This window comes from Lolium rigidum, chromosome 6 (genome assembly GCF_022539505.1).
Source record: "Lolium rigidum isolate FL_2022 chromosome 6, APGP_CSIRO_Lrig_0.1, whole genome shotgun sequence".
Lineage (NCBI taxonomy): Eukaryota > Viridiplantae > Streptophyta > Magnoliopsida > Poales > Poaceae > Lolium > Lolium rigidum.
The window spans coordinates 142,772,985-142,798,080 of NC_061513.1; the positions used below are offsets into that span (position 1 = coordinate 142,772,985).

Here is a 25,096-nt window from a genome sequence, read left to right on the forward strand (position 1 = left end):
TCGAGGATCTTTGGTCACCTCCTCTTCCCCCTGTCCATCACCACGGCCACAATGGGGAACCAGAGGTTCACTTAGATCGCTTTGATTTGGAGGCCGGTCTCAAGCTTTATTGGCAGGGATGTAGGGGGAACTCTATTCCTCGCCATCTTCGGCCACTGGAGCTCAGCAAGGAACCAGAGCACCACCATCTTCCAGCCGAAGCAGCTCGCGAGCTCCCGCCGACATATCGCCAAACTGGCACCTAGGCCAACAACTACTACTAGACCTAAGGTAATATACATACCGGCCACCTCGCCCTCTCCAACTCCGATCGGCAAGGCCGCTAGAGAGGGGAGGGAGAGGAGCCGTGACCCACTCTCGAAAACTCAACCATATGGCTAGAAGCAACTTCAAAACCTGACGCGGAATGAATCAATTGGTGATTTGGATGATGCAAAATGCGATTACTCAATATTGAAATTTTAGTTCTATGTATGCAACCAAGCTTCAGTTGTTTCGAAAAAAAAAAAAAATCAAGCTTCAATCATTGCTCTATGCGCTTCATCCATGAGGTGAACTGTGGTCGGAGGTAAAGCAGCTGGGAAAAATGGCACTGAACATACGTATGTCTGCAGGAGTAGCATTGGAGGAGAGACATGCCGTTCAAACTAGGAAGGCTGCCACGCCCACCTTCCCCGAGGCTCTCTGCGCCTTCTTCCACACCACGCTCTCAGGTTGCAAGCGGGGCGGGATGTGGCTAGCCGCCAGAGCGCGACGCGGCACAGCTCATGCCCTGCGGAGGCTCGCGGAACGCCGCATCATACCGCTATAGCTGGCGCGGGATACAGCGGCAAACCGCACCATCCCGCCTCATCCCGCATGACACAGGTGCGAGACGGAGAGCTGGTTAGAGGCTAGAGCAGCTAGCTAGCTACTAGCTAGCGATCGATCATAACTCGAAGTCACTGCGTGACCGTGTGCTTAGAGCAGCTAGATGAGCTGATCGGGAGTACTCAAGTCGGACGCTCTGTACAAATATCATTTTATAAAAACACTTACAATTACAAATTTTCACCAATCAGGTTCCTAATTCTGAAATCAAAGAACATGCCTGTCTCCATCCTGGCCGTTCCGTTCCGTTCCTGGCCATCCCTCGCCATCCGCCGTCCACCACCCCCACCGGCGTATGCCTCCGCCGTCCCTCCCCGTCCGCAGCTCCCTCGACCAGGGAGCTGTGCATTCTCCTCGTCTCCCTCGGTATCTCAAAATTGCAGCAGTCCGGTCCCAATCGATGGCAGTTCCTGGCCGCGAGCACGACCATGTACCTACTTCCGGCCTCGAGCGCGCACCACCATCCTGCTTCCTGCTACGGACACGAGCGCCACCATCTCCCTGCCGCTGGCTCTTGCCCTGCCGCCGTTCTCCCTACCACCGGCTCCGGCCACCAGCGCAGAGGAGCAAAAAAGCTGTAACAAGACCTCACTCCATAAGTAGAATAGAATACCTGAATTGCAGAAATCACGTTTGAGGGGCCAACGATGAGTATAGTAGTAGCAGTTCAGACAAGACAATGAATATCCTGGAATATCTCAAGACAGAGATCAAGACTGAGTTCATTGGAGAACCAAAAAGGAAGCATATATAGCTTTGTTGACACAATATAGTTGATGAGAGCAGGACGATGGACAAGTGCATTGTTTGGGTATTTAGTGGCAACCTATTTCATCCAATAGAAAGTGCACCTCGTAAGTCACAGAGAACTCAAACGTATAAACTAGAGAGAAATTGAATTGATAGAGGTACTCACTGTGTAGAGAAGATTTCCAACTGACTTGTCACATCCACTTATAGCATCCTGATCATAGACAAATTCAGTTAAAAGAGAAAACAAGGTCCATTTTGAAGAAATAAATGGCACCGATCTTTTGATATTAAGCCAATGCAACTTTCCTCATAAAACAACAGGATTAAACACTAGTAAGACAGTATACTATGTAAGACCGCGAATACTGCAACATCATCTTTAGAAAATTAGGGGCAAGCCTTATAAAAAAAATCTCAGTAAACGCCCGGTACATCACGAATCACATGAATGGTACCAGTAAGAAAAACTTGATAAGAACGCTTATCAAACTTGATAAGAAACATGGCTGAAAAAACAGTTAACTGGCTCCATTTCCAATTAATGAAAGAAGAAGCAATTTCTGGACACCATACTAGACGAGGACGCAACTAGTTCAAGTACAGTAGTACAACCAAGCATTTCTCGGAACAGCATTAACATTTTTATACTGAGAACAACAGACACCAAAATGTTCAGACATGGATACCCTAGGCATAAAGCTTAATTGAGTGGCGTTTAATTGACTGCCTACCGCCTGTAGAGCACGTGGAGTGGAACCAAGAAACAAATTCCTGAGCGGCCACTTCGTGTTCCCAACAGCCCAACATAGGATGCACTGCTCACGATGAGTGATGAGTGTGCAGCCTCGGTCTCTAGTAATATTGGTTTGTTTGTTCTGGTAGTTTGATCAATGAGCTTCAAAACTAGGAGTATATATATTATAACAACAAGAAATAATTCTATGTCGTGAGAGTGTAGATTTACATTGTACATACGTTCCTACAACCTAAAACAAGAAGGCAACAGAGAAAACAGAACAAAGACCATGTCAAAGTCGACTGATATGAAATCCAGATGGGACACCGATCATGTGCCGATCATCTGATATCCGGTCTTCACAACAAACATAACATGGAAGGTCCACTTGGTCCCCTACCAGGCTACCACGTTCCTCCGAATCCAATCAGGGCTGGTTTACTGGAGGTCACATTATAATTTTCAGGTTCACTATCCAATCAGGGAACCAAGATTGTAAATGATATATCTCAGAACGGAATGGCATAATATAAGTCTAGTATCAAATGGCATACATGATTCTAGCAGCTGATCCTTTGAGATCTTTGGGTCACATACCTTGAAGAGCTCCTTTGTTCTTGGAGGTCCTTTGTAGGTCTCGATGGCAGTGATCCTTTGTAGGTCCTGACGTGGAGATGGCGATGGCGCCGCCGTCGGCCACTCCATCAGGAACTGGGAGCAGGGGCACCGATGTGGATGGAGAAACTGTGAGAGGGGGCGCCGATGTGGATGGTTGAACTGCGAGCGGCGGCGCCGATGTGGAGATTGCGGCGGTCCCGATGTGGAGATGGCGGCGGCGCCGCCGTCGACCTCTCCACCAGGAATTGCGAGAGGGGGACTACGGAGGGAGGGAGGTGGGAAGAGGCGGCGGGGCATCGATGGAGGGGCGGGAGCGGGGGCGGGGGCGGCGGCGTCGGCGAATCACGCGGCTGGAGGATGGAGCGACGGCATTGCTGAAGATTAACGAGGCGGGACTTAGCGTTTTTGCGGTTGGTTAGCGGCTCACGCGGCGTGACCGCTTTGTCCCGCGAGTAGCTTTGCGGGCTGTTTAGCGGCGCCGCGCGGGCTTCTTTTGCGGGGCGGCCAAGCGGCCTGGCGGGATATCCCGCCCCACTTGAAACCTTACCACGCTCTGCTCTGCCTTTTCCATTGCCCTTCTCCACTTCGGTGCCATGCCAGCCCAAGCCCAAGTGGCATCCGGTATTATGTGGTGCTATTTCTCCGTAGTTGAAGGTCTAGAGTTCAATTTCTCCCGTGTGCCGATGACTTAAAACAAGTGCACACCTTCCAACCACACGACCTGGCTCGTGCATGTGTGGAACACACAATGTAGCAACCCCAACCGGAAACCAAGAGTTCAATTTCTCCCGTTACAACTTTCTTTTAAATTATCTCGAAAACGCGATCCAGTCCTTGGTCGCCGTGGCCGAACAGAGACCTCCATCTTCGGGCACCATCGTCGCCACCGGGGAACTCGCCACTTGGGGCGTCGTTGGCGTTGCTTCCCAAAGTGGGGTCAGAGAAGATCCTCACGCAGAAGGATAAGAGTGGCTCCATTTGCCAAAGATAGCGCCGGCAACATCTGGCCGCCGCTGAAGAACTCCACAAGAATCCGCTTCTCCAGCGTGCAAGGCACATGCCCGTCGTCTCCCTGCCATACTCCAGATCGACGATCTTTGGTCACCTCCTCTTCCCCTGTTTATCACCACGACCACCATGGGGAATCAGAGGTTCACTGAGATCGCTTTGATTTGGAGGCCGACGCTCGAGCTTTATTGGCAGGGATGTAGGGGGAACTCTATTCCTCGCCATCTCCAGCCACCGGAGCTCAGCAAGGAACCAGAGCACCACCATCTTCCAGCCGAATCAGCTCGCGAGCTCCCGCCGAAACCACCCCGTCGACATATCGCTAAACTGGCACCTAGGCCAACAACTAGTACTAGACCTAAGGTAATATACATACCGGTCTCCTCTCCCTCTCCAACTCCGGCCGGCGAGGCCGCTAGAGAGGGGAGGGAGAGGAGCCGTGACCCGCTTGGCGACTCTCAAGGTAAGGGACTACTGCTCATGCTTGAGAGTGGAGCGGCGGGCAAATGCTCCAACTCTCGAAAACTCAACCATATGGCTAGAAGCAACTTACAAAACCTGACGCAGAATGAACCAATTGGTGATTTGGATGATGCAAAATGCGATTTACTCAAAATTGGATATTTTTTGTTGAAGCCTGAACAGTAAGTTTTCTCACTGCATATTTTTATTTATTTGAATAAAAATGGGGCTAGTTACAAAATTGAAATTTTAGTTCTATATATGCAACCGAGCTTCAATCATTGCTCTATGCGCTTCATCCATGAGGTGAACTGCGGTCGGAGGTAAAGCAGCTGAGAAAAATGGCACGTATGTCTGCAGGAGCTCTCATTGGAGGAGAGACAGGACGTTCAAACTCGGAAGGCTGCCACGCCCTCTGTCCTCTGCGCCTTCTTCCACACCACGCTCCGCTCTGCCTTTTCCATTGCCCTTCTCCACTTCGTTGCCATGCCAGCCCAAGCCCAAGCCCAAGACCCTCCACAGATGGCGTCTCCGTCCGCGCCGCCGCCGCCGTCCTCGTGGGTCATCCTCGGTAGCATCCCAAGTGTCTCCACGCCGGCGGACGGCGGCGACGCCTCTGTCGCGCTCACGGCGCCGCCGCGCGTCTCGATCCTCACCGTCACCCCGCGCGTCTTCCCGGATCCGCCAACGCCCCACTTCTTCCCCTTCGTCCTCGCCGCCGACCCCTCCGGCCTGCTCCTCCTGCAGGCCAACCTGCGCTGCACCCCGACCCGTCAACTCATCGACCAACCTGGCCAAGAAGGCGTCATGTGGAAGTACAACAACTCCCGCTACTTCGTGCTCGACGCCACCACCGGCTCGGCGTTCCACCTCCCGGACCCCGACCCCCAGCCCCAGCTCACCATCCTGCACCAGGCCCTCCTCGGCCTTGTCGTCTCCCCTGGCGGCGGCGGCCACTACATGGTCGCGGAGCTCCAGCCCTTCATCGGCACCGACACGGCCACGCTCCTCTGCTTCTCTACAGAGGTCGGGGAGTGGGTCGCGAAGGCCGTCCATTACCCTCTCCCGCCGCGGTCGTGGGCTGCCACCTGCGCGCTCTCGCACCGCGGGAGGCTCTGGTGGGTCGACCTCTCCTGGGGCGTCCTCACCTGCGACCCCTTCGCCGACGACCCGGTCCTGGGCTTCATCCCGTTCCCGCCGGACAGGGTGCTCAGGTGCAGGGAAGCTTGGGGAGTCACCGACCAGTACCGCTGCGTCGGGGTGAGCGACGGCAAGCTGCGCTTCGTGGACACGTACTACATGGGCAAGCGTCGTGCTCGTCCCACCGTGAGCGTCTGGACGCTGGCGGATCCAGACTCAGCAGAGTGGACGCTGGAGCACGAGGTGACGTTCACAGAGATCTGGGCCGATCAGAGCTACAAGGCCACCAGGCTGCCCAAGAAGATCCCCACGCTCGCGCTGATTCACCCCAAGAACCCCGACGTCGTCTACTTCTTTCTGGAAGAGCACCTCTTTGGTGTTGACGTGCGTGCTCGCAAGGTGGTGGAGTGCGAGGTCTATGGCCTGGTTGCGCCGCCCAGCTGCTGCATCGCCACCCGCTTCGTTCGGGCATGGGAGCTGCCGCGGGCACTCTCCTCAGGTACCAATCAACAATCGTTCATTTCATTTGTCCCCTGTTTTTATGTCTGCTGTCCATTGATCTGGTTGTCCCCTGTTTGTATGTCCAATTTTCCACGTATATAATATCCATATAGAAATCTAGTACTAATATTTATATTGCTGGCATATTTAAATAGTTCATGCATCGACTACTTCTAATGGTTTTGCTGCTTTGCAGTGTTTAAGTAGAGTATAAGGGACACAACGATCATACCAATCAACAATCATGTCGATTTGTTATAGGACTTGTAGATCCGTATAGATGGGGAAACACAAGTGATCTTGCCAATGACTACGTTTCACTGTTGATTTATGAATTGGTGAGAGTAACCCTCTGATAATGTTGTCTATTGACCTGGTATGTATGATTCATGCCAAATTTGTTCGCTCCTAAATTAGACGCTCTCCTTGTAGTGCTCAGATTTTATACAAGAAGTATAAATTATAAAATGTCACATTTTTCCCGTTTCAAAAAAAAATGTCACATTATAAATAATATGCTAGTTTCTTGCATCTCGATGATCATTTCTTAATGATAGATGCATATATGATATATATACTACCTCCGTTCCGAAATATAAGTCCTTTAGATGGTTAACTTAACTTTCTAAAAAAGCTTATATTTTGGAACGGAGATAATATCTACCCAGCGTAAAATAATCGTGTTACACCATTTTTATTTTCCCCTGGGCACTTTATGATTGTTGTTAATGTAATTTATGATGGATGAGAATGTGATTACTAGTAGAGCTAGTAATTAACACATTAGGTGGAGCCGTTAGGGGTGCCTGGCGACTCTCCTGGCGATGATGGGCAGGAGGCGACGCCGCCTTTCCTGGGTAAGTTCTGGAGCCCGTGCTCCGCCGCGCTAGGGGAGGATGACCAGCGTCCTCTTCCTTCTTCGCCATCGTCGGAGGACTACCGGACCTCTGGCACGGAGAGGGCTCCCGTCCTTTCATCCAGGTATGAGAAACGTCTCAGAAATAGGATCTTGCAGAGAGAGGCTGCACTAGCGCTGGTTTTGTCGTCTGATCGAGTTCGACCTTGCTCGCCGGCACCTACCTCGCATATGCGGCGGCCATTTTCACCGCCGGTGAATAAGTTTATACTACCTGTCCTAGAGCCGACAGTTTTCTTGCTTGAGGATTTCAATGCCGCTGAATGGACCAGAGTTGTCCGGAAGAACAATATCAAGCGTGCTTCTCGGAATCGTGCAGTTTCATGGCGCGGCTCAGTACGCCGGCGACCATTGTTTCGTTTCTCCGATGATCAGCCACGTCGATCTAGATCTGGCTGTTTTCAAAATTGTGGGCCATCAAGGCATAAGGCCGTACAGATGGACAAGCCAGGAGAATTTTCTAAAGGCCCATTGCAAAAACCTTTTTGCGTGCAAACCAATATACGAAGGGTTCAGATTAAGCAGGGGTTGCCAGAGCCGATCCCTAGGGTTTTCTTCGTTCCTCCTTCTTCGTCTCGTCTGGAGGCTAGGAAGAGGGTCGATATGACTGCTAGGAACCCAATCCCGCCTCGCGGCGGTGCACCGTCGAACCCACCCCTTCGTCAGCCGCTGCCTCCCAGGAGTACGCCAGTGCGCGTTCGTGATGATATGGGCGCGGGTGGCACCGGGAATACCAACTCCCTGGGAAGCAATGGTCAGGATGATGTTCGGTCTAGGCCACCACAGGCTAGCCGTTTTGAGCAAGCCCCGAACTCTTCTCTGGGTGGCGGCAATGCAAATCTGCGGACTGATAGGCCTACTGGACAAGGTTTTGGTACCTTTCAGGAAGGATATCACGAGGGTTTCAATGGCTATGGTAATGGCTATGGATCAATGAATCGAGGTAACTACAGACAGCGACCTTATCGTCAATTCTATTCTGGGAATCGTGCTCGCAATAACAATTATAGGGGAGGTTCTGGTAGTTTTAATGGCAATGGGCATAGATATCAGCGATATTTCAATAATTATGAGAACAATGGGACTAATGGTGCGGCTCAGACCCAGAGAACAGAGGGTAATCAGGAGGGAGTATCAGCCTCTCGCCTGGTAGATGATGTTCATAAATCACAGAATATGGAGACATCCTCTGTTGAAAGTTTGTCTTCTCGTGCTCAGAAGAAGATTGATAAGATGTTGTGTTTGCGATGCGATGAGAACGGTCACTTTGCTGAAACTTGTACTGCTGTGCTTTGCTTGTATTGTGAAAAGACCTCTCATGTGTCCGCCAATTGCCCATTGCTATCTATGCCGAAACCTGTTGCTATTACATATGGAGTTTCTCGGAATGAGCTTATTTTTCATGAGGTTCCTGTTTCATCGGATGTTACTTTTAAGCATGACAGCGGAAAGGTTGGAAAAATCTCAGTCACCGGAGGGATCTTATCACCACCAGAAATTGTTAAAGAATTGGAATGGATTATACCAGGCGACCATCAGTGGGATCTTAGGGATACAGAAGATGGAGCTTATAAGGCTATATTTCCTTCTAAAGCAGATCTTGCAAGGATGACAAAGATAATTAATGTCCCGGTCTCTGGCACAAGTATGTTCTTACACTTTGAGGAATGGTCAGCCATCGATCTTGATAAGTTCTACCTTTCACAAGTTTGGGTTCGTGTTCATGGATGCTTGTTATAAGGAGAGATGCGACTACTTGTCACTTTTTGGTGTTGGATCTTTGATAGGGAAGGCTATAGAAATTGATATGGAATATACTAGAGCTCATACTCGATGTTCGTATGTCTGGTCGAGGTCACTCGCGTTGAGTGTATCCCAACAACGACTATTGATCATACATATGATGGTCAAGGCTATGGTTTGCTTTTTAAAGTTGAGGGGATAAGGGTAAAGATAAAGTGGACATGGATATGCAAGATGCAAACACAGAAGATGATCCGAAAGGTTCGAGAGTAAAGATGAAGAGATGAAGAAGGGAGATGAGCCATCTTCTATGGGTGGGCAGGATAAATCATCTTCCGCTGCTATTTCTTACCTACCCAAGACAAGTGATGTTCCACCTAAGCAAGCACATGCTCGCTTCTCTGCTGTTCGAGAGTTGGAGCAATAAATGTACCTTATTCAAATGTTCTGTTTCGAGTCTGAAAGAAAGGCTATCAATATTGTACCTCGAAGGCTATGGGGAGATTATGCCGAGGATGATGAAGATAGCCTCGCCATCACCACTACCTAGCCTGAAACAGTCCGGTATCGAGGTTTTAGTTGATTCTACTACTATGGCTGTCAAGAATGATACAACTACAATAGGTATGCAGGAACTTCAAAACCAGGAGCAAGAGTCTCCTTTTCTCGTCAAATTCCTTTCTATCACCTTCGATAATCCAGGCGATTTTATTGTTGTGTCCTCGATCTCAAATGATACATTTTTTACGGATAATATTTCTCGCATCGGTTCGTCCTCAAAGTGAGGTGCGCACTGGTCGGCTTTTTATGAAGGAACTGGAGACATTTTCTGCAGCTCCTAATAATGCTCGAGGCTAAGGAGCGGCCGCGTGATGATTACGCGGCGGAAGTTCGGCGAGATGGACGAACGCGGATTCCGGCGCACGCACCCCTGCGCCTCTCTCGATGTCTCTCCCATGAGGAATGTGTCTACCTTTTCGCATCGGGTGGATCACACGGTGCTTATGGTGCGAGAACCTGTTTCTGCGCTTCCCAGTGATGACACTAATATTATGAGCAATGGTATGTTTTACAAAAACCACAAGGAGCAAGAGCCTTCTTTTTCTTCAATTTTTTTGTTAGCTAGACATGATTCTAAAGTTGATTTAAACAAAGCGGCTTTGGTTTCTCCTACAGCCGCTCAATCAAAGGCCGCTAAGATGCCTGGAATGGTTTCAAAAAGTGTGGGTACTGGAGTTTATCTTGGAGCTCGATATTCAATGGAGGACGTGGTGAATTTTGGTGGTATTCCAGCTAAGGCGGCGGAAGTCCGTTCTAGTGAACGGATTCGCCTTCAACCAAACGCTGACGCTCCGCGGATGGAACGTGCTCGGACGTTGACTCAAGCTAAAAAGGCTGGTTCGATTTCGGGTACATCATCTCACTCCAGTGTTTTCTTTAGCTTCTTTGTCTAATGATACTTTTGTATCTCGAGCTGCTAAGTTGGGAGTCTCGCTTGGGGAGTCGTCTAGCAAGGTTTCAAACATGATTCAAAGTATTAAAGATAATGATAACAAGAGAACAATAATTATGTTGTCAAAAAATTTAAAAGGAAAACCCGAGGACAAAGATCAACGAGCAATCATCGGTAATTAACCAAGCTACGGAATTATCTCATGATCTTGTCGACGAAGAGCGTCGGGTCCAAGAGGAGATGGATGAGTTTCCACGTGCATCTAAGATAACTAAAGTGTATACACGAAAACAAAAAGTTGTAACCAAAGTATGTATACGAAAAGAAAAAATTGTACCTAAAGAGGTACGGAGAAGCGTAAGGCTTAGCAAAAAAAAGTAACCCTTTCAACAATGAGAGGTAGTTTTTGGAATAGTGGGGGTTTCAGAGATTCAGCGAAACACTTTTTTGTAAATGAAACAATTCGTGAACACAAACTAGATTTCTTTGCTATTTTGGAATCGGGTAGAGATAATTTTTCGACACCTTTTTTGAATCATATTTCGGGCGGACTAGATTTTCGAGTGGTTTTGTGTTCCGCCAATCGGGAGATCTGGAGGTATCCTCGTTGGTATTAATGCTCGATACACTTTCGGTTCAGAATATAGTTTCGGAGATAGATGTGTCAAATTCTATGTCACTTCCAAGAAAGATAATTTTAAATGGGTTTTAGTTGCCGTTTATGGGGCAGCTCAAGATGAGCGAAGCCCGAGTTTCTAGCTGAATTAGTAAGGATATGTGAGGACGAACCTCTGCCTATGATTGTCGGAGGAGATTTTAACATTATTAGGCGAAAAGAGGAAAAAAATAATGATAATTTCAATGAACGATGGCCTTTTATTTTCAACGCGATCATTGAAAGTCTTGACCTCGGAGAGTTAATTCTTTCAGGACGACAATACACCGGGCTAATCATAGAGATTCACCCACATACGAAAAACTAGATAGAATCCTTGCGAGTGTCGAATGGGAACGAAATACCCGTTGGTGACAAGTGAGAGCGCTAACTAGGTCCGGTTCGATCATACGCCTTTGTTGTTAGATTCTGGGGAAGAAGCTTTCCTAGGTAACAAGTCGAATTTTTCGTTTGAGTTGGCGTGGTTGAAAAATGATGGTTTCGCTGAAATGATTGCTCATGAGTGGGCTTCAATTTCAAGAGGGGCAAACGCTATGGAAATTTGGCAAAATAAGATCCGACACCTAAGACATTTCCTCCGTGGTTGGGCACGCAATTTAAGTGGACATTATAAAATCGAAAAAGATAGACTTCTTAATATTATTGACACTCGGATTGCAAAGCGGAAATAGTCCCGCTAGATGAAGAAGAGAGACAGTCCATGCGTAAGGCTAGGGATGATTTAGCAAAGTTACGACGGGATGAAGAGTCTAAATGGGCTCAACGGGCGAAAGTAAAACATGTGCAGGAAGGGGGTGACAACACTAAATATTTTCACCTAGTTGCAAACGGTAAACATCGGAGAAAGAGAATTTTCCAACTAGAACAAGAGGAAGGAACAATTATGGGTCAAGAAAACTTAAAAAACTATATTACGAGTATTACAAGAATCTTTTTGGGCCACCAGCACCTAGTACTTGTGTTATGGTGGAATCGATGACTCATGACATAAAACAATTATCCGCCGAGGAAAATGCGATCTTGATAGCTGATTTTAATGAAGAAGAGGTTAAGGAGGCCGTTATGCAAATGGAAAAAAATAAGGCCCCAGTGACCAGTATGGTTTTCCGACTGAATTTTATCAAATGTGTTGGGAAATTGTGAAAAGCGACTTGATGGCTATGTTCGCCTGCTTCCAAAGAGGAGAGCTACCTCTTTTTCATTTGAACTTTGGTACAATCATCCTTCTTCCTAAAAAAGAAAATGCAACCCAAATCCAACGAATACCGCCCTATATGTTTGTTAAATGTTAGCTTCAAAGTTTTTACCAAAGTAGGGACGAATCGAGTATCAAAGATTGCTGAAAGTGTTGTTCACCCGACCCAAACTCGCTTTCATGCCTGGGAGACATATTCTTGAGGGTGTTGTTATTCTACATGAGACCATCCATGAGCTTCACAGGAAGAAACTAGATGGTGTGTTGTTCAAAATAGATTTTGAAAAGGCGTACGATAAGGTAAATTGGTGCTTTTTACAACAAGCTTTACGCATGAAAGGCTTTGATCCAAAATGGTGTTCCTGGATTCAGAATTACATTGAAAAAGGGAGTGTAGGCATTAGAGTGAACGATGACATAGGTCATTATTTTCAAACCAAGAAAGGTCTTAGACAAGGAGACCCTTTATCTCCCATCCTCTTCAATATAGTCGCAGTATATGCTAGCTATCCTAATCGCAAGGGCCAAAGAGGATGGCTGAGTAGCCGGGCTTATTCCTCATCTTGTTGATGGGGGGATATCGATTTTACGACGACGCGGATGACACCATCCTATTTATGGAACATGATATTCGAAAAGCTCTAAATATGAAATTAGTTCTGTGCATCTTTGAGCAATTGTCCGGTCTAAAAATAAACTTTCATAAGAGTGAGCTTTTTTGTTTTGGGGAGGCAAAACAGTATGGAGAATGAGTATAAAACTCTATTTGGTTGTGACATAGGTTCATTACCTTTTAGATATCTTGGAATCCCAATACATTTTCGCAAATTGAGAAATGGCGAATGGAAACCGGTGGAGGATCGCTTTGAGTCAAAATTAAGTAGCCGGATTGGCAAACTTTTTATCATATGGAGATAGACTCGTTTCTGATTAATTCAGTTTTAACTAGCCTACCTATGTTCATGTTGTCTTTCCTTGAGATTCCGATAGGAGTTCGTAAGAGGTTAGATTTTTATAGATCTCGATTTTTTTGGCAAAGTGATGGGCATAAGAAAAAATATAGGCTAACTAAATGGAATGTAATATGTAGACCCAAAGATCGTGGGGGTTAGGGATTGAGGTTTTGGAACTCAAAAACAAGAGTTTACTATGCAAGTGGCTGTACAAACTCCTAAATGAGGATGGTATGTGGCAAGAGATACCGCATAAAAAATATTTGCATTCTAAAACTTTATCTCAGGTTTCAACTAAACCGAATGACTCACCGTTTTGGAAGGGTTTAATGAATGTAAAGGAGGATTTTATATCACGAGGTTCTTTCGTTGTGGGCAATGGGCTTAAGACTAGATTTTGGGAGGATATTTGGTTAGGGGACAGGCCCCTTGCTCGATGATTACCCGTCGTTATACAATATTGTTAATCACAAGAATGTCACCTGTTGAAAATGTGTTAGGATCAAATCCTATAAATATAGGTTTTAGACGGACTTTGAATGGGAACAAATGGGATAGATGGACACACCTTTTACATAGACTCATTTTAGTTCAGCTAACCGATACCGAGGATTTTTTCAAATGGAATTTAACTACGTCCGGCATTTTCTCACTCAAATCTATGTATATTGATTTATTAAATGACGATACTCGTTTTCCTTAAGAAATATATCCGGAAGATGAAAGTTCCACTAAAGATAAAGATCTTCATGTGGTTTCTTTATAAGAAAGTGATTCTTACAAAAGATAATTTGGCTAAGCGTAATTGGCATGGTTGTGCTAAATGTTGTTTTTGTGATCAAGATGAGACAATACAACATCTTTTTATTTCATGCCCTTTTTCTCAGATGATTTGGAGGATTGTTTATATGGCTTTCAACATACCTCCTCCCTCGAATATTACAAATATGTTTGGCAATTGGTTAAATGGTGTTGCAAAAAAAGACAAAGTCCACATTAGAGTTGGTGTGTGCGCTTTGGTTTGGGCTATATGGAATGTGCGCAATGATTGTATCTTTAACAGAAAAAGTTTTCCATCATTTTTGCAAGGTTATCCCTTTAGCTACTCATTGGATCCATATGTGGTCTTATCTCCAGCCGTAAGAGGAGCGCCATGCTATGGATACCGGGTGCAACCGACCGGCAACGGTAGCACGGGATTTTACAGCCGATGCGGTTGGCGTGTCGATCGTCGTTTGACATGTTGATGCAAATGCGCTTCATGTTACATTTTTTTAGATGGCTTATTTTTGTTGAGACTTTAAGTGATCCATGAATTGTAATAAGTTTTGACGATGCTGGTTGTAAGACTGTTTTGATTCTAATAAAAGAAGCCGTATGCATCGCTTGATGCAGAGGTCTGGGATATACCCCATTTCGAAAAAAAAGGTGCAACTCCCCTCAAAAATAAAATGAAATTAGGTGCAACAGATAGTCAGATAGCATAAGAACCAGACGACCATTCCACTTGAGACAGAAATGATGTTTGGTTTATGCTTGCTGTTTCCAAGCAAGATATATAGCCCATAGAGTAGTTTGGGTCATTCTTTCTAATTTGAGTGATTCTAGCACATATATATCTTGTCCAAAGGCTTGTAACTAATATTTGTTATATCTGACAAGGTAAATGGTCTAGTGGTATCAACTTGGCTGAAGAATCGTTTGCTAGACCATACCAACCATCTGGAGGAGATTACCACTTGGTGGGAGTTACCAAGAAGACATTCATCGGTTGAAATGGAGGAGCAACTGCGTATGGCTAACAGTGTCCTAGTTAAGCTCAGTTTCCCCCAACCTATATGATATTTTCTGCCCTGGCCTCAAACACCATGCGCCTGTACTGTAGTAGTATTAACACTCGTGTGTCGATACTTTCTTTGTTCCAGGTGGCAGTTATAGTAGCGCTGAATTCAGGTTATGGAGTGGCTGCAGTATAAGGTCCGCCCTGGTATCAAGCATGCTTTTGCATCATTGCGCGAAGTAGGTTAACATGTTTCTTAGTGTATCAGATGGTGACTGATCAGAATTCTGTGAAACGCTATCGTTTTTTTGGTATTTATTATCTCCTTGGAGGGAACAACTTGTACTGGAAGATGTAATTTTGGGGCATGATGGATCCCTCCAGTGATCATTTGAACTGCGAAGCTTTGATTCTCTTCAGTGACCGGTTGTTGCTACAACCTGTAATTCTTGCATTGGATCGGTAGCCATTGCTGCTGATCGTCAAGTGCGTGGACTGATAATAGCATACCCGTCTGGTTTTTTTTTTTTTTTTTTTTTTTTTTTTTTGTAGAAGATAGAGAATGCATTTACAAGAAACCAAGATCCTTGCGAACAAGCGATCTGCCTACACTGCACCCACACATCTTGTCGTCTTCTTCTTCAGTGGACTGCAACCAAATAGGAATTTGTTGCATACGTAGTTTCTCTTGCTACAGGGGTTTGCTCAAAGTATTGCGACATTTTTTTTCACAAATATAGAGATGACTGGAACAAAATGTTGCAGTGATGGGTGTCACGCCGGATCTGCCTATGTCCCGCTTCTAGTTATCCAAGGAATTCTTGTGATGCCCCGCTAATGGCCATTAACTGTGATGTTTGTGTTTACTCTATTTAGTGTACTAGTTCTTGATTTGGCGGTTTTTCTCCAGTTTGAAAACCTAAGATATAAGATCGGGCAACGAGGGTGCTTGTGCAATGTTTCCTTCTTAGAGGTATCGTTTTTGAAGAATTTGAACTTTGGGTGCTATCCTGGTGGTAGGTTGTTTTGCAGCTACAAGAAATTGATCACTGTAACATGATCTTTCTTTGTTGTTGTTCTTTTTTCTTTGCTTTAGGGCTATGTGCATGTCTTCATAATGTTTTATTGTTATAGAAGCTAGATGTAATTGTTATCTTAGCAATATCAATACATTCCCTTTATCGAAAAAAAAGATTTAACTTGTCGCTAGCTGAGCTGGTTGAACCACTCCTTTCTTGATGCTAGATTCTAGGTTCCTTTATTTTTTTGTCGACGGAAAGAATACTAGAAACAATCTACAGAAACAATAATATTGGTCTCCCCGTTCCGTCGGGTACTCTCCGCCGACAACAATGACGGCGTTGTAAGATGAGACAATGGGAGGCACGGGAGCTACAACATCATTGGCGTCAAACGAAATGCATCTGCTGGACGAGGAACAAGAGATCTCGCACGGGTCTTAAACGTGTATCCTTGGATTTTTTTAGTGAGGCCACAAATATTTACTTTAAATACTGTGTTGGCTATGATTTGAACCCATGACCTAGTATATACGATACCATGTGAGAATTGCATGCTCTAGCGAGTTCAACCAAAAGACCGATCTGATGAATGATGACTAGACAATTATATTCAACAGACCCCCCCCCCCCCCACACCCCATTGGCCCATTGTGGGTGCCTATGAACATACTGTAGCGCGTTCGCTATCATTTCACACAAGCGGCTATCCACATGAATAACAAAAATTTATCATAACAAATAAGGCATGGTACACCGATCAAATGCGGGAAAGTAAACAACAACCAATAATCGAAGAGAATCACAGCTTCACAGTTCAAATGATCACGGGAACCAAGTCACATTTCCGATACATTGTTCCATAAGGAAAGATACAAACCAACTAACCAATAGTGTTCCCACAGCATTCCGTTATCAATCACAATCTCCTACACTAACAAGAAACAAGTCAAGCAACTTTGTGAGAGCTTGCAAGACGATTATGACACCCAGTCCATAACTTAAAATGAGCATCACACTTGCTACCTGGATGAAATGAAATTTGACATAATAACATTAGTAGTGCAAAACAAGAGTAGAAGTAGCATACAGGTCGGGGGAAACTGAGCTTACCTAGGATACTGTTAGCCATAAACAGTTGGTTCATGTTCCTCCAATTCATCCTATGAATGTCTGCCTAAGAGAACCCACCATGTGGTAATCCTCTGGGGATGGCCGATATGGTCGAGCATAAGATTCTTCAGCCAAGTTGATACCATCAGACCAGTTCCCTTCAAAGATAAGTCACAACCCTTTCAACAAATATGGATATATATGTGTGTTGGATCAAACGAATGAGAAAGTAGCAATTTGTTAGTACTATTTTGATGACATGAACTAATGCAAATGCTATATCTTGCTAAAAAACCACAAGTATAAATGTGCTATTTGCATTCTCATATGAAGCATGGCGGTTTTAGAACTGGGAAACAATTGGACATTCATCACAAATTCACAGTTATCAATACAAAACAGACATAAAAAAACAAGGGAAAGGGATATGCTGGTATCATAGCCACCTGACCTGAGGAGAGTGCCCGCGGCAGCTCCCAAGACCGGACGAAGCGGGTGGCGATGCAGCAGCTCGGCGGCGCAACCAGCCCATAGACCTCGCACACCACCACCTTGCGAGCAGGCACGTCAACACCGAAGAGGCGCTCTTGAAGAAAGAAGTAGAGCACGTCCGGTTTCTTGGGGTGAATGAGGGCGAGCCTGGGCACCTTGTTCGGCAGCCCGGTCGCCTTGTAGCTCTGATCGGCCCAGATCTCAGTAAAGCTCGCCTCGTGCTCCAGCGTCCACTCCGTGGAGTCTGGATCGGCCAGCGTCCACACGCCTACGGTGGGAATAGGGCCGCCAGCATGAGCACGCCGCCTGTCCATGTATGTGTCCACGAAACGCAGCTTGCCGCCGCTCACCCCGACGCAACGGAACATGTCGGTGAGTCCCTTAGCTTCCCTGCACGCCAGGACCTTCCCCGGCGGGAATGGGACGAAACCCAGGACCGGCTCGTCGGCGAAGGGGTCGCAGGTGATGACGCCCCATGAGAGGTCGATCCACCAGAGCCTCCCATGGTGCGAGAGTACGCAGATGGGAGACAGCGGGCGGGGCGGGAGCGGGTAATGGACGCTCTTCTCCACCCACTCCCCAACCTCTGTAGAGAAGCAGAGGAGCGTGGCCGTGCTGCTGCCGATGATGGGCTGGAGCTCCGCGACCATGTAGTGGCCGCCGCCGCCAGGAGAGACGACAAGGCCGAGGAGCGCCTGGTGCATGATGGTGGCCTGAGGGTCGGGGAGGTGGAAAGCCGAGCCGGTGGTGGCGTCCAGCACGAAGTATCGCGCGTTGGTGTCTTTCCAGGTGACGGACTGGTGGTCGGGACGGTCGATGACTTGACGGGTCGGGGCGCATTGCAGGTTGGCCTGGAGGAGTAGCAGGCCGGAGGGGTCTGCGGCGAGGACGAAGGGAAAGAAGTGGGGAGTTGGGGGATCCGGGAAGACGCGTGGGGAGACTGTGAGGATCGAGACGCGCGGCGGCGCCGTGAGCGCGACGGAGACGTCGCTGCCGTCGTCCGGTGCGGCGACGCGAGGGATGCTGCCTAGGATGACCCACGGCGGCGCCGGCGCGGAAGGAGAAGCCATCTGGTTATGGGCTTGGGCTGGCAAGGAAGCGGGGAAGGACTGAACGGCTATCGAAATGGCAGAGCGGAGCGTGGGCACTGGGTACGATGGGTAGCGTGATGTTGAAGAAGGCGCAGAGCTCAGAGAGCAGCGGGAAACAAGGGCGTGGGCGTGGCAGCCTTTCGAGCTTGAACGTCTCGGGTAGGATGGGTAGCGTGGTGTTGAAGAAGGGGCTTCAATGCTACTCCTGCACACACAAATGTCCTTTTCTTGTTGTTTTCGACAGGTGCTTTCTTTACCTACGAACTCTACGCCATCTGGTTCGTATAGAGCAACATTTTTTTCTTCGAAAGTTAGCCTTTTTTATTGCTATATAGAAGAAGTGTAGCCGAAAACGAATACACCAAGGAACATAACATGCCGGTCCGAGACTGCACTCCAAGCCGGCCCCAAGGCTGCACCCACACACAAGTCGACAACTAAGTCATCTGAACAACCAAAGTCGACACTCCAACACATCAACGCAACATGCACGGAGGCGATAAACCGGAGCCGCCGCTTCTGCATCCACACGAGGCCTAGGGCCGCCCACCGCCTAGCCTAAGACGTAAAAGGACAACGCCAACGAGACGAGCAGACCAAACACCGACACAAGAGGTGAGGAGCTCCACAACGATGCCTCAAACAAGGAGATGGCGACCGAGAGCATCACCATCGTCGATACAAACCAAGACTAGTGCATGGTTTTCACCTGGAGCTCACCGTACCCGAAGTTGTGTCCACTTGTCCGCCAGAGACGAGGCTGCCTAGAAGCTCACCACCGCCAACCACCAACTCTCTCTCTCTCTCCCGGTCCTTCGGCCGGTGGAACATCCAAGACGTAGGTCTCTATAGAAATTATAGAACCCTAGAATTTCTTGTTGTATTTCCATGACCCTCATGGGGTATATAGAGAGGTAAAATGAGGAGGTAGACTTGGAGTACAAGAAGATATAGAATCCTAGTCTATCTCTAGCTCCTAGATGTACATGTATTCTAACATTCCCCTTGATCATATCGGGAGTGAAGCGGACGATTGCGAATGGATTTGAAGTCTTGCGCTTTCGTCGCCTTCTCAACCTTGCCATCATCAATGTCCTCTTCTGGTTCCTTCTCTTCCCTCCCGCAATCATAGACGGAGTGTCGTGGGCGCAAGTGATGAAGCGGACGTTGTTGACTCGAAGTTGTTGCCGATCTCGTACCTAGACGTTCTTGTCGATGTCAAGAGTATCCGAATGAGATGTTGCCATGGCCGAGATAGTCGTGGTCGATCTAGTACTCGTTGTCGCTCGGTGTAGCTGCATTTGCCGAAGGCGCAAAAAATTGTGAGATTTTCTTCTTCCAATTTTATGGACGATGTTGCTATTATGACCGATGTTTTGCACCTTGAAAGGTACCGTTAATGGCGTCTTGCAGATGTCAGAGGACATGGTCATAAGTGAGACCACCAGTCTTGCCGGGACTTGAGGAAGCCCCCGGCACACACCGATTTTTCTAGAACCATATGCACGATTGTAGGGGCATCGCAAATATGACGTCAGTTTGTCGATGCAATCTTACCCGTCGTCAGTGTCGGGGGATGCGGTCATGCCATCGTCGTGCCTTGCAGTTATACTGTCAGAGGGAGTCATAGTTGTATCATGTATGTACATCATGTGGACAATGTTGTGTGGCGACGACAATGTGTTGACGAAGATGTTGATGAATATCACGTTGATGTAGACCTTGGCGTTGATGTGTCGGCGATGGTGCAGCAGCAGGCGTGAAGTAATGCGTAGCTTGAAGACGTCCCTCGCAAGGATGTGTATTGAAGACTTGGTGACGAGGCGTGTTCCATGCCGGTCCGTGTGTGTGACGTTGCTTCTCGTGTATGTGTTCGGTGAAGATCTTACCTCATGGCTTGATTTTGCGTCCAGCTCGATGTCGTGGATCGGCTCGGTGATATCCAGATGCGCATTATTGTCGGTGTAGTAATGCAAGGTTGCGATCATGGCGAGTGCAGTGCTGAAGCAAACGCAAACGCACGTAGAATTTGGGGCGAGTTTGGTTGTTTGTGTAGTGTTTTACCGGCTCCGGTGATGCAAGAAACAACAGTTTGGATGGCCACATGTTTACGCTTCCCTTCTTCGCACGATTCTTAAAGCAGCGTAGAGCCCGTATGAGGAGGCACGCTCGATTCAGCCGTTCTTGGCGAGCCAAGCTCTTCTCACGCTCGCGAGAGAAATTTGCGCCGAGCTTGTGCGAGCGTGAGATGGTGGGAGCTCGCGCGTGTCCGGGAAAATCCCGCAGGAGAACTTCGCTCACTTCCCGTCGATACTCGCCCCCTATTGACACCGCCGCTCCTCACCGAAAAATCCCCCACCACCATTTCCCCCCTTTCGAGCTCTCTATTAAAGGAAACTTCTCACCAACAAGTAGGTAAGCCCCACCATCTTCCTCCGACTGGTTGATAACCTCCAAGTGCAGGGGATCACCGCAGTACGATTCGATAAGTATTTGAGTGTCGAACCCACGAGGAGCCGAAGGTAAACTATATATTCTCTAAAGCCCTATAACCCAATTTGAAAAGCTAGGATCTATAATATGTGTGTCTGTGTGTGTGTGTGAAGAGGTTTCTACTATAAAACTACAAATGCTGAAAATAAAATGCAAGGAGTAAAATTAATGCAAGAAAAGTAAATTGTAGTAAAGTAAAGTGAGGTGAAGTGAAGTGGAGTAACTCAAAGGAGTAAGTGTTCTGGCAAATTGCTATTTCATTTGTGTGGTTGTCACAATTAGTGAAGCTCGGTAGTCTTTTAAGTGTTTCTTACTGAGAGGAAACAAAGATAGGTTTGGCTATATACATGAGCAAATATACCACTAGTGATTGATCCTAAGGCTAATTAAGAGCAAACAAGGGGAGTCCAACCACCGATGTAAGTTTAAAGGTCCCGATAGTTATACCCCCCCATTGATTAACCATAAATTAATATAACATGAATATCTAAGAATTGGGGCATGGTTTCTGTCAAACTCCATCTGTCCCTCTCCCTATCATCATGCAACGGTGACAACCTCATGCATTTCCCAACATATATGTGCAATCATATATCAGTACAAGAGATCATCATAGAAGATAAAATTACTTATATGCAACCATCAACAAATTATCCCACAATTTCCAAGAACAATACACTACTCAAACAAAGACATAGAAGTACAATACATCATGGGAAAACGACAGATTTCCTCATACATCATGTTTTCCAAGAGATTACAAAGGGTATATGAAGATGGTGTTGAGGAATTTGATGAAGAGGCTGATGATGACCACACCGGAGGGGGTGGAGTCCACTGGAGGCGATTCCGGCAGCAATTGCCCCCTCCGATCTTTGTCGGCGGCGACTGCTGACTATCTGTTTATGTGTTTTTGATCTCCGCCTCTGTCTCCTCGAGGAAACCCTGGTGGCCGGTCGTATATATAGGGTTTTTTTAGGTCAAACAAAGTCCGTGGGCGCAAGATTGAGGAAAATCGTACGGTGGAGGGGGCAATGAGCCCAAGTGGTGCGCCCTAAGGTGGTGGGCGCGCCACAAGGCCTATTTCCCAGCCCATTTACCCCCTAGTGTCCCACTTTAGCTCAATTTGTTCGTCTCTAAAATTCCGAAGTGTGACCCACCTTTCCTTTTTTCGAGTCCGTAGCTCCCGGAAAGTCAAAAATACTAACAAAAGGTGTTTCACGATAGACGGAGTTAAAACCAGAGGAGAGGGGATTGTTGAGAAAATCTCTCGAAAAACAATATAAAACATGGAATTAACATTATATAGGATACAAATATGTTGCAATAAACACAAAGTTCATGCATGTACTTTACATGCATCAACATCCCCAAAGTTAACCTATGCTCATCGTCGAGCATGAAGGTGATAAAACTACATGGGCTTTGGAGTTTTTTTGGATTGCTTCTAAAAGATTTTGACAAGAACTTTGCTCTATGCATGCACAACAATTTAACATGGCAAGTATTTGAAACAAAGATTTATCAATGAATAGCAAAAAGTTAATAAAGATCCACTAGGTGTTCTGCTATTTATACATGGCGCAAGGGAGATAATATATGGCAACACTACTTGGGCATGATTAATTCATAGTAGCAACAAACAAAGTTCTCACATTGCATTTGATTGAATCATGAGTAAGTTTTTTGAGACCTTTGATTGCTTCAATTTTTGACTAATAATTCATCATGTTTGCTTTGCAAACTAAATACTTGGGTGATGTCGTATCCTTTCAGTCTTTCAACCTTTAAACACTCATAGGAGACTCATACATGAGTAAGTGGCTAGTATTTTTAGTTGAACAAAGGGTGGAGTGCAAGTGGGATAGGTGCTTACTTCTTAGCCTAACACCTTATGTGAGCTTGTATTTTCCTTTTCAGCCTCACTTGTATAGGCATTTCTTGATTTTCCTTCGGGCACTTCTTAGTTTTTGCCCTTTTATTTGGTGTCATCATAACAGCAAAATCATTGGGTTCATTCTTTCTCTCTTTCTTTTCTTCCTCTTTCTCTTTTTTCTCTCTCTATTTTCCTTTTCTTTTTCTTTCTCTTTTTTCTTTCTCTTTTCCGGATAGTGGTTCATTGGTTCAAAGGCTAGCGGGAGGCTAGTTGGTCAACTAAAGATACTATCAAATGACTTACATATGATTCAACGATGAGGTTCACCATGTTAAAGACTGGACCGTCACACAAACATCAACCTTCATATTGTAAAGACACATACGAATATAAATATTCATCATTGAATATGTGCCACGTATGCAATAATAAGCATAATGGGATGCATAGACTTTTATTTAAAGGTACTATATCTCAATCAAGTCTAAGTAATGTTCCTCAATAGTATCTTATTTACCTCATTATATAGCGAGAAGAACACAAACAGGGTAAACATCTAGTATCACTTCCCTAAGTATTGATGAAATTATGCACAAGAACTTGCTATTATTAAAGTGCACACATAAATATAGCAAAGGTGGCATACCCTTTTTTATCAATTCACACATATTGATTTATCATTGTTTCTCTTCCTCTTCAAACTTGAAGTGCACAATAAGCTCATATATAGAAAAGAGAGTATAATTGGCTAGCAAAAGATCTAAAAGCATGCAACTTTTTTTCATTGAGGTATTCAAGAGTGGGATAGTTTATTTCAGTAGCTCTTTCATATGCAAAGAATTTATCATGGTGTTCTCATTAGTTTCAATGCAAAAATAGACATAACATTAATAAAGGAGGCTCCAAGTTTTTGTGATCATTCTATGTTGCTCAAAAACAAAGTTTAGGGGTCTGCAAAACGAGAGTTTAAGATGGATCTATCGGGGTGCCTTGGGAATCCCCAAGCTTATAGTATTCAACATTCTTGGATAGCTCTTGGTGTGGTGTTCCTCTATTCCATGTGAAAAAAATTCAACACAAAAATTGCTCTAATTTCTTTTTTATGGGGCGACATTAGCGGTACAAAAATATCATGCTTTCTTGCCTCCAATGAATACAAAAATATTAGGGCTAGCGGATCGCATGCTTTCCATTTTTGGTTCTGACTTTATAAGGCTTGACCTGAAACTTGGCATGGTCCGAGGATGCTTAGATCTAAAGAACCCTCAAGCTCTCTTTCATTCTTAGGATTTCAAAGATGTAGAAATAGGAAATACATAGGAATAGGATAGGAATCCATGTGTAAATCTTTAGGATTGTAAAAGCACATGAATATACGAAATTGGGTGTTTGATTCGTTGAACTAGGAAAAAAAAAGAAATCCTTGAAACCATAATCAAATCATGGTAAAAATAAATGTAAATGTAACATTAGGTCATCATCATGCAATTCCTGACCTTTTTGTCGTTCTTTGTGTATAGGAATGTAAGAAAGCGATTTGAGTAGATTGTATAATTCCTTTGTTTTCCCTTTGAAACCTAAACCAATGGAAAGTTCCTACACTTTTTCTATTCTCCATTCCTTTGAATCAATTGGATGAATAGTGCCACCAAAGAAAAAAAATCCTATTCCCTTCCTCCAACATTCCAATGAATCAAAGAGGCCCTTAGATGTTGGGGTATGGGAGAGAAAAGTAAGATTGTCATCTGGCTGATCCTATATACTCCCTCCGTTCCATAATTCTTGTCGTGGTTGAACTAAAGCCATGACAAAAATTATTGGACAAAGGGAGTACATATATCCTTTCTCTCATATGTGATATTCGTCTTGTTAGTGTCTAGGGCAAGGGAACTACCCAAGCATGTGTGTACGCAGGTGTAGAAGAGATCACAGATGGGTATGGAAACACAACAATCTCGTAGAAAAATTCAAATGAAGCCGAAAACATGGATACATGATGCATTAGCTACTAGGCTCACATGATGGGTAAAATCCTTGCATCCATCCCTCCGATGGTTTTTTTAATATCTCCGAGATTACAATGGTAGTGTCATGGATTATCGCTAGAAACCCTAGATCTACTTGAGCTTGGTGGCGACTTGTGGCTTCTGCATTGCTTACATGGCTTGATTTCTGCATTGGTATGCGGATCCATCTTTTATTTATGCA

General features: G+C 45.8%; 2 protein-coding genes across 2 annotated transcripts; one reads left to right on the forward strand and one right to left on the reverse strand.

Annotated features, from left to right (window-relative positions):
- Positions 1-3,033: 3,033 nt before the first annotated feature.
- Positions 3,034-6,295, forward strand: LOC124663358. The gene is made up of 3 exons (XM_047201071.1): positions 3,034-3,105; positions 4,808-6,164; positions 6,285-6,295. Exons 1-3 carry the CDS (start codon positions 3,034-3,036, stop codon positions 6,293-6,295), a joined length of 1,440 nt encoding a protein of 479 aa, XP_047057027.1.
- Positions 6,296-16,981: 10,686 nt separating this feature from the next.
- Positions 16,982-18,498, reverse strand: LOC124663359. Its single transcript, XM_047201072.1, has 2 exons — positions 17,388-18,498; positions 16,982-17,094 (listed from the first exon to the last, which is right to left on the reverse strand). Exons 1-2 carry the CDS (start codon positions 18,496-18,498, stop codon positions 16,982-16,984), a joined length of 1,224 nt encoding a protein of 407 aa, XP_047057028.1.
- Between the last annotated feature and the right edge of the window lie 6,598 nt (positions 18,499-25,096).

What these genes read in the sequence shown, in the direction of transcription:
- LOC124663358 (XM_047201071.1), top strand. Translation starts at nt 3,034, where the DNA reads ATGGCGATGGCGCCGCCGTCGGCCACTCCATCAGGAACTGGGAGCAGG. An exon ending in CCGATGTGGATGGAGAAACT is followed by an intron (nt 3,106 to 4,807) that starts GTGAGAGGGGGC and finishes GTATGTCTGCAG; the next exon opens with GAGCTCTCATTGGAGGAGAG.
- LOC124663359 (XM_047201072.1), bottom strand. Translation starts at nt 18,498, where the DNA reads ATGGCTTCTCCTTCCGCGCCGGCGCCGCCGTGGGTCATCCTAGGCAGC. An exon ending in GCCGCGGGCACTCTCCTCAG is followed by an intron (nt 17,095 to 17,387) that starts GTCAGGTGGCTA and finishes TTATCTTTGAAG; the next exon opens with GGAACTGGTCTGATGGTATC.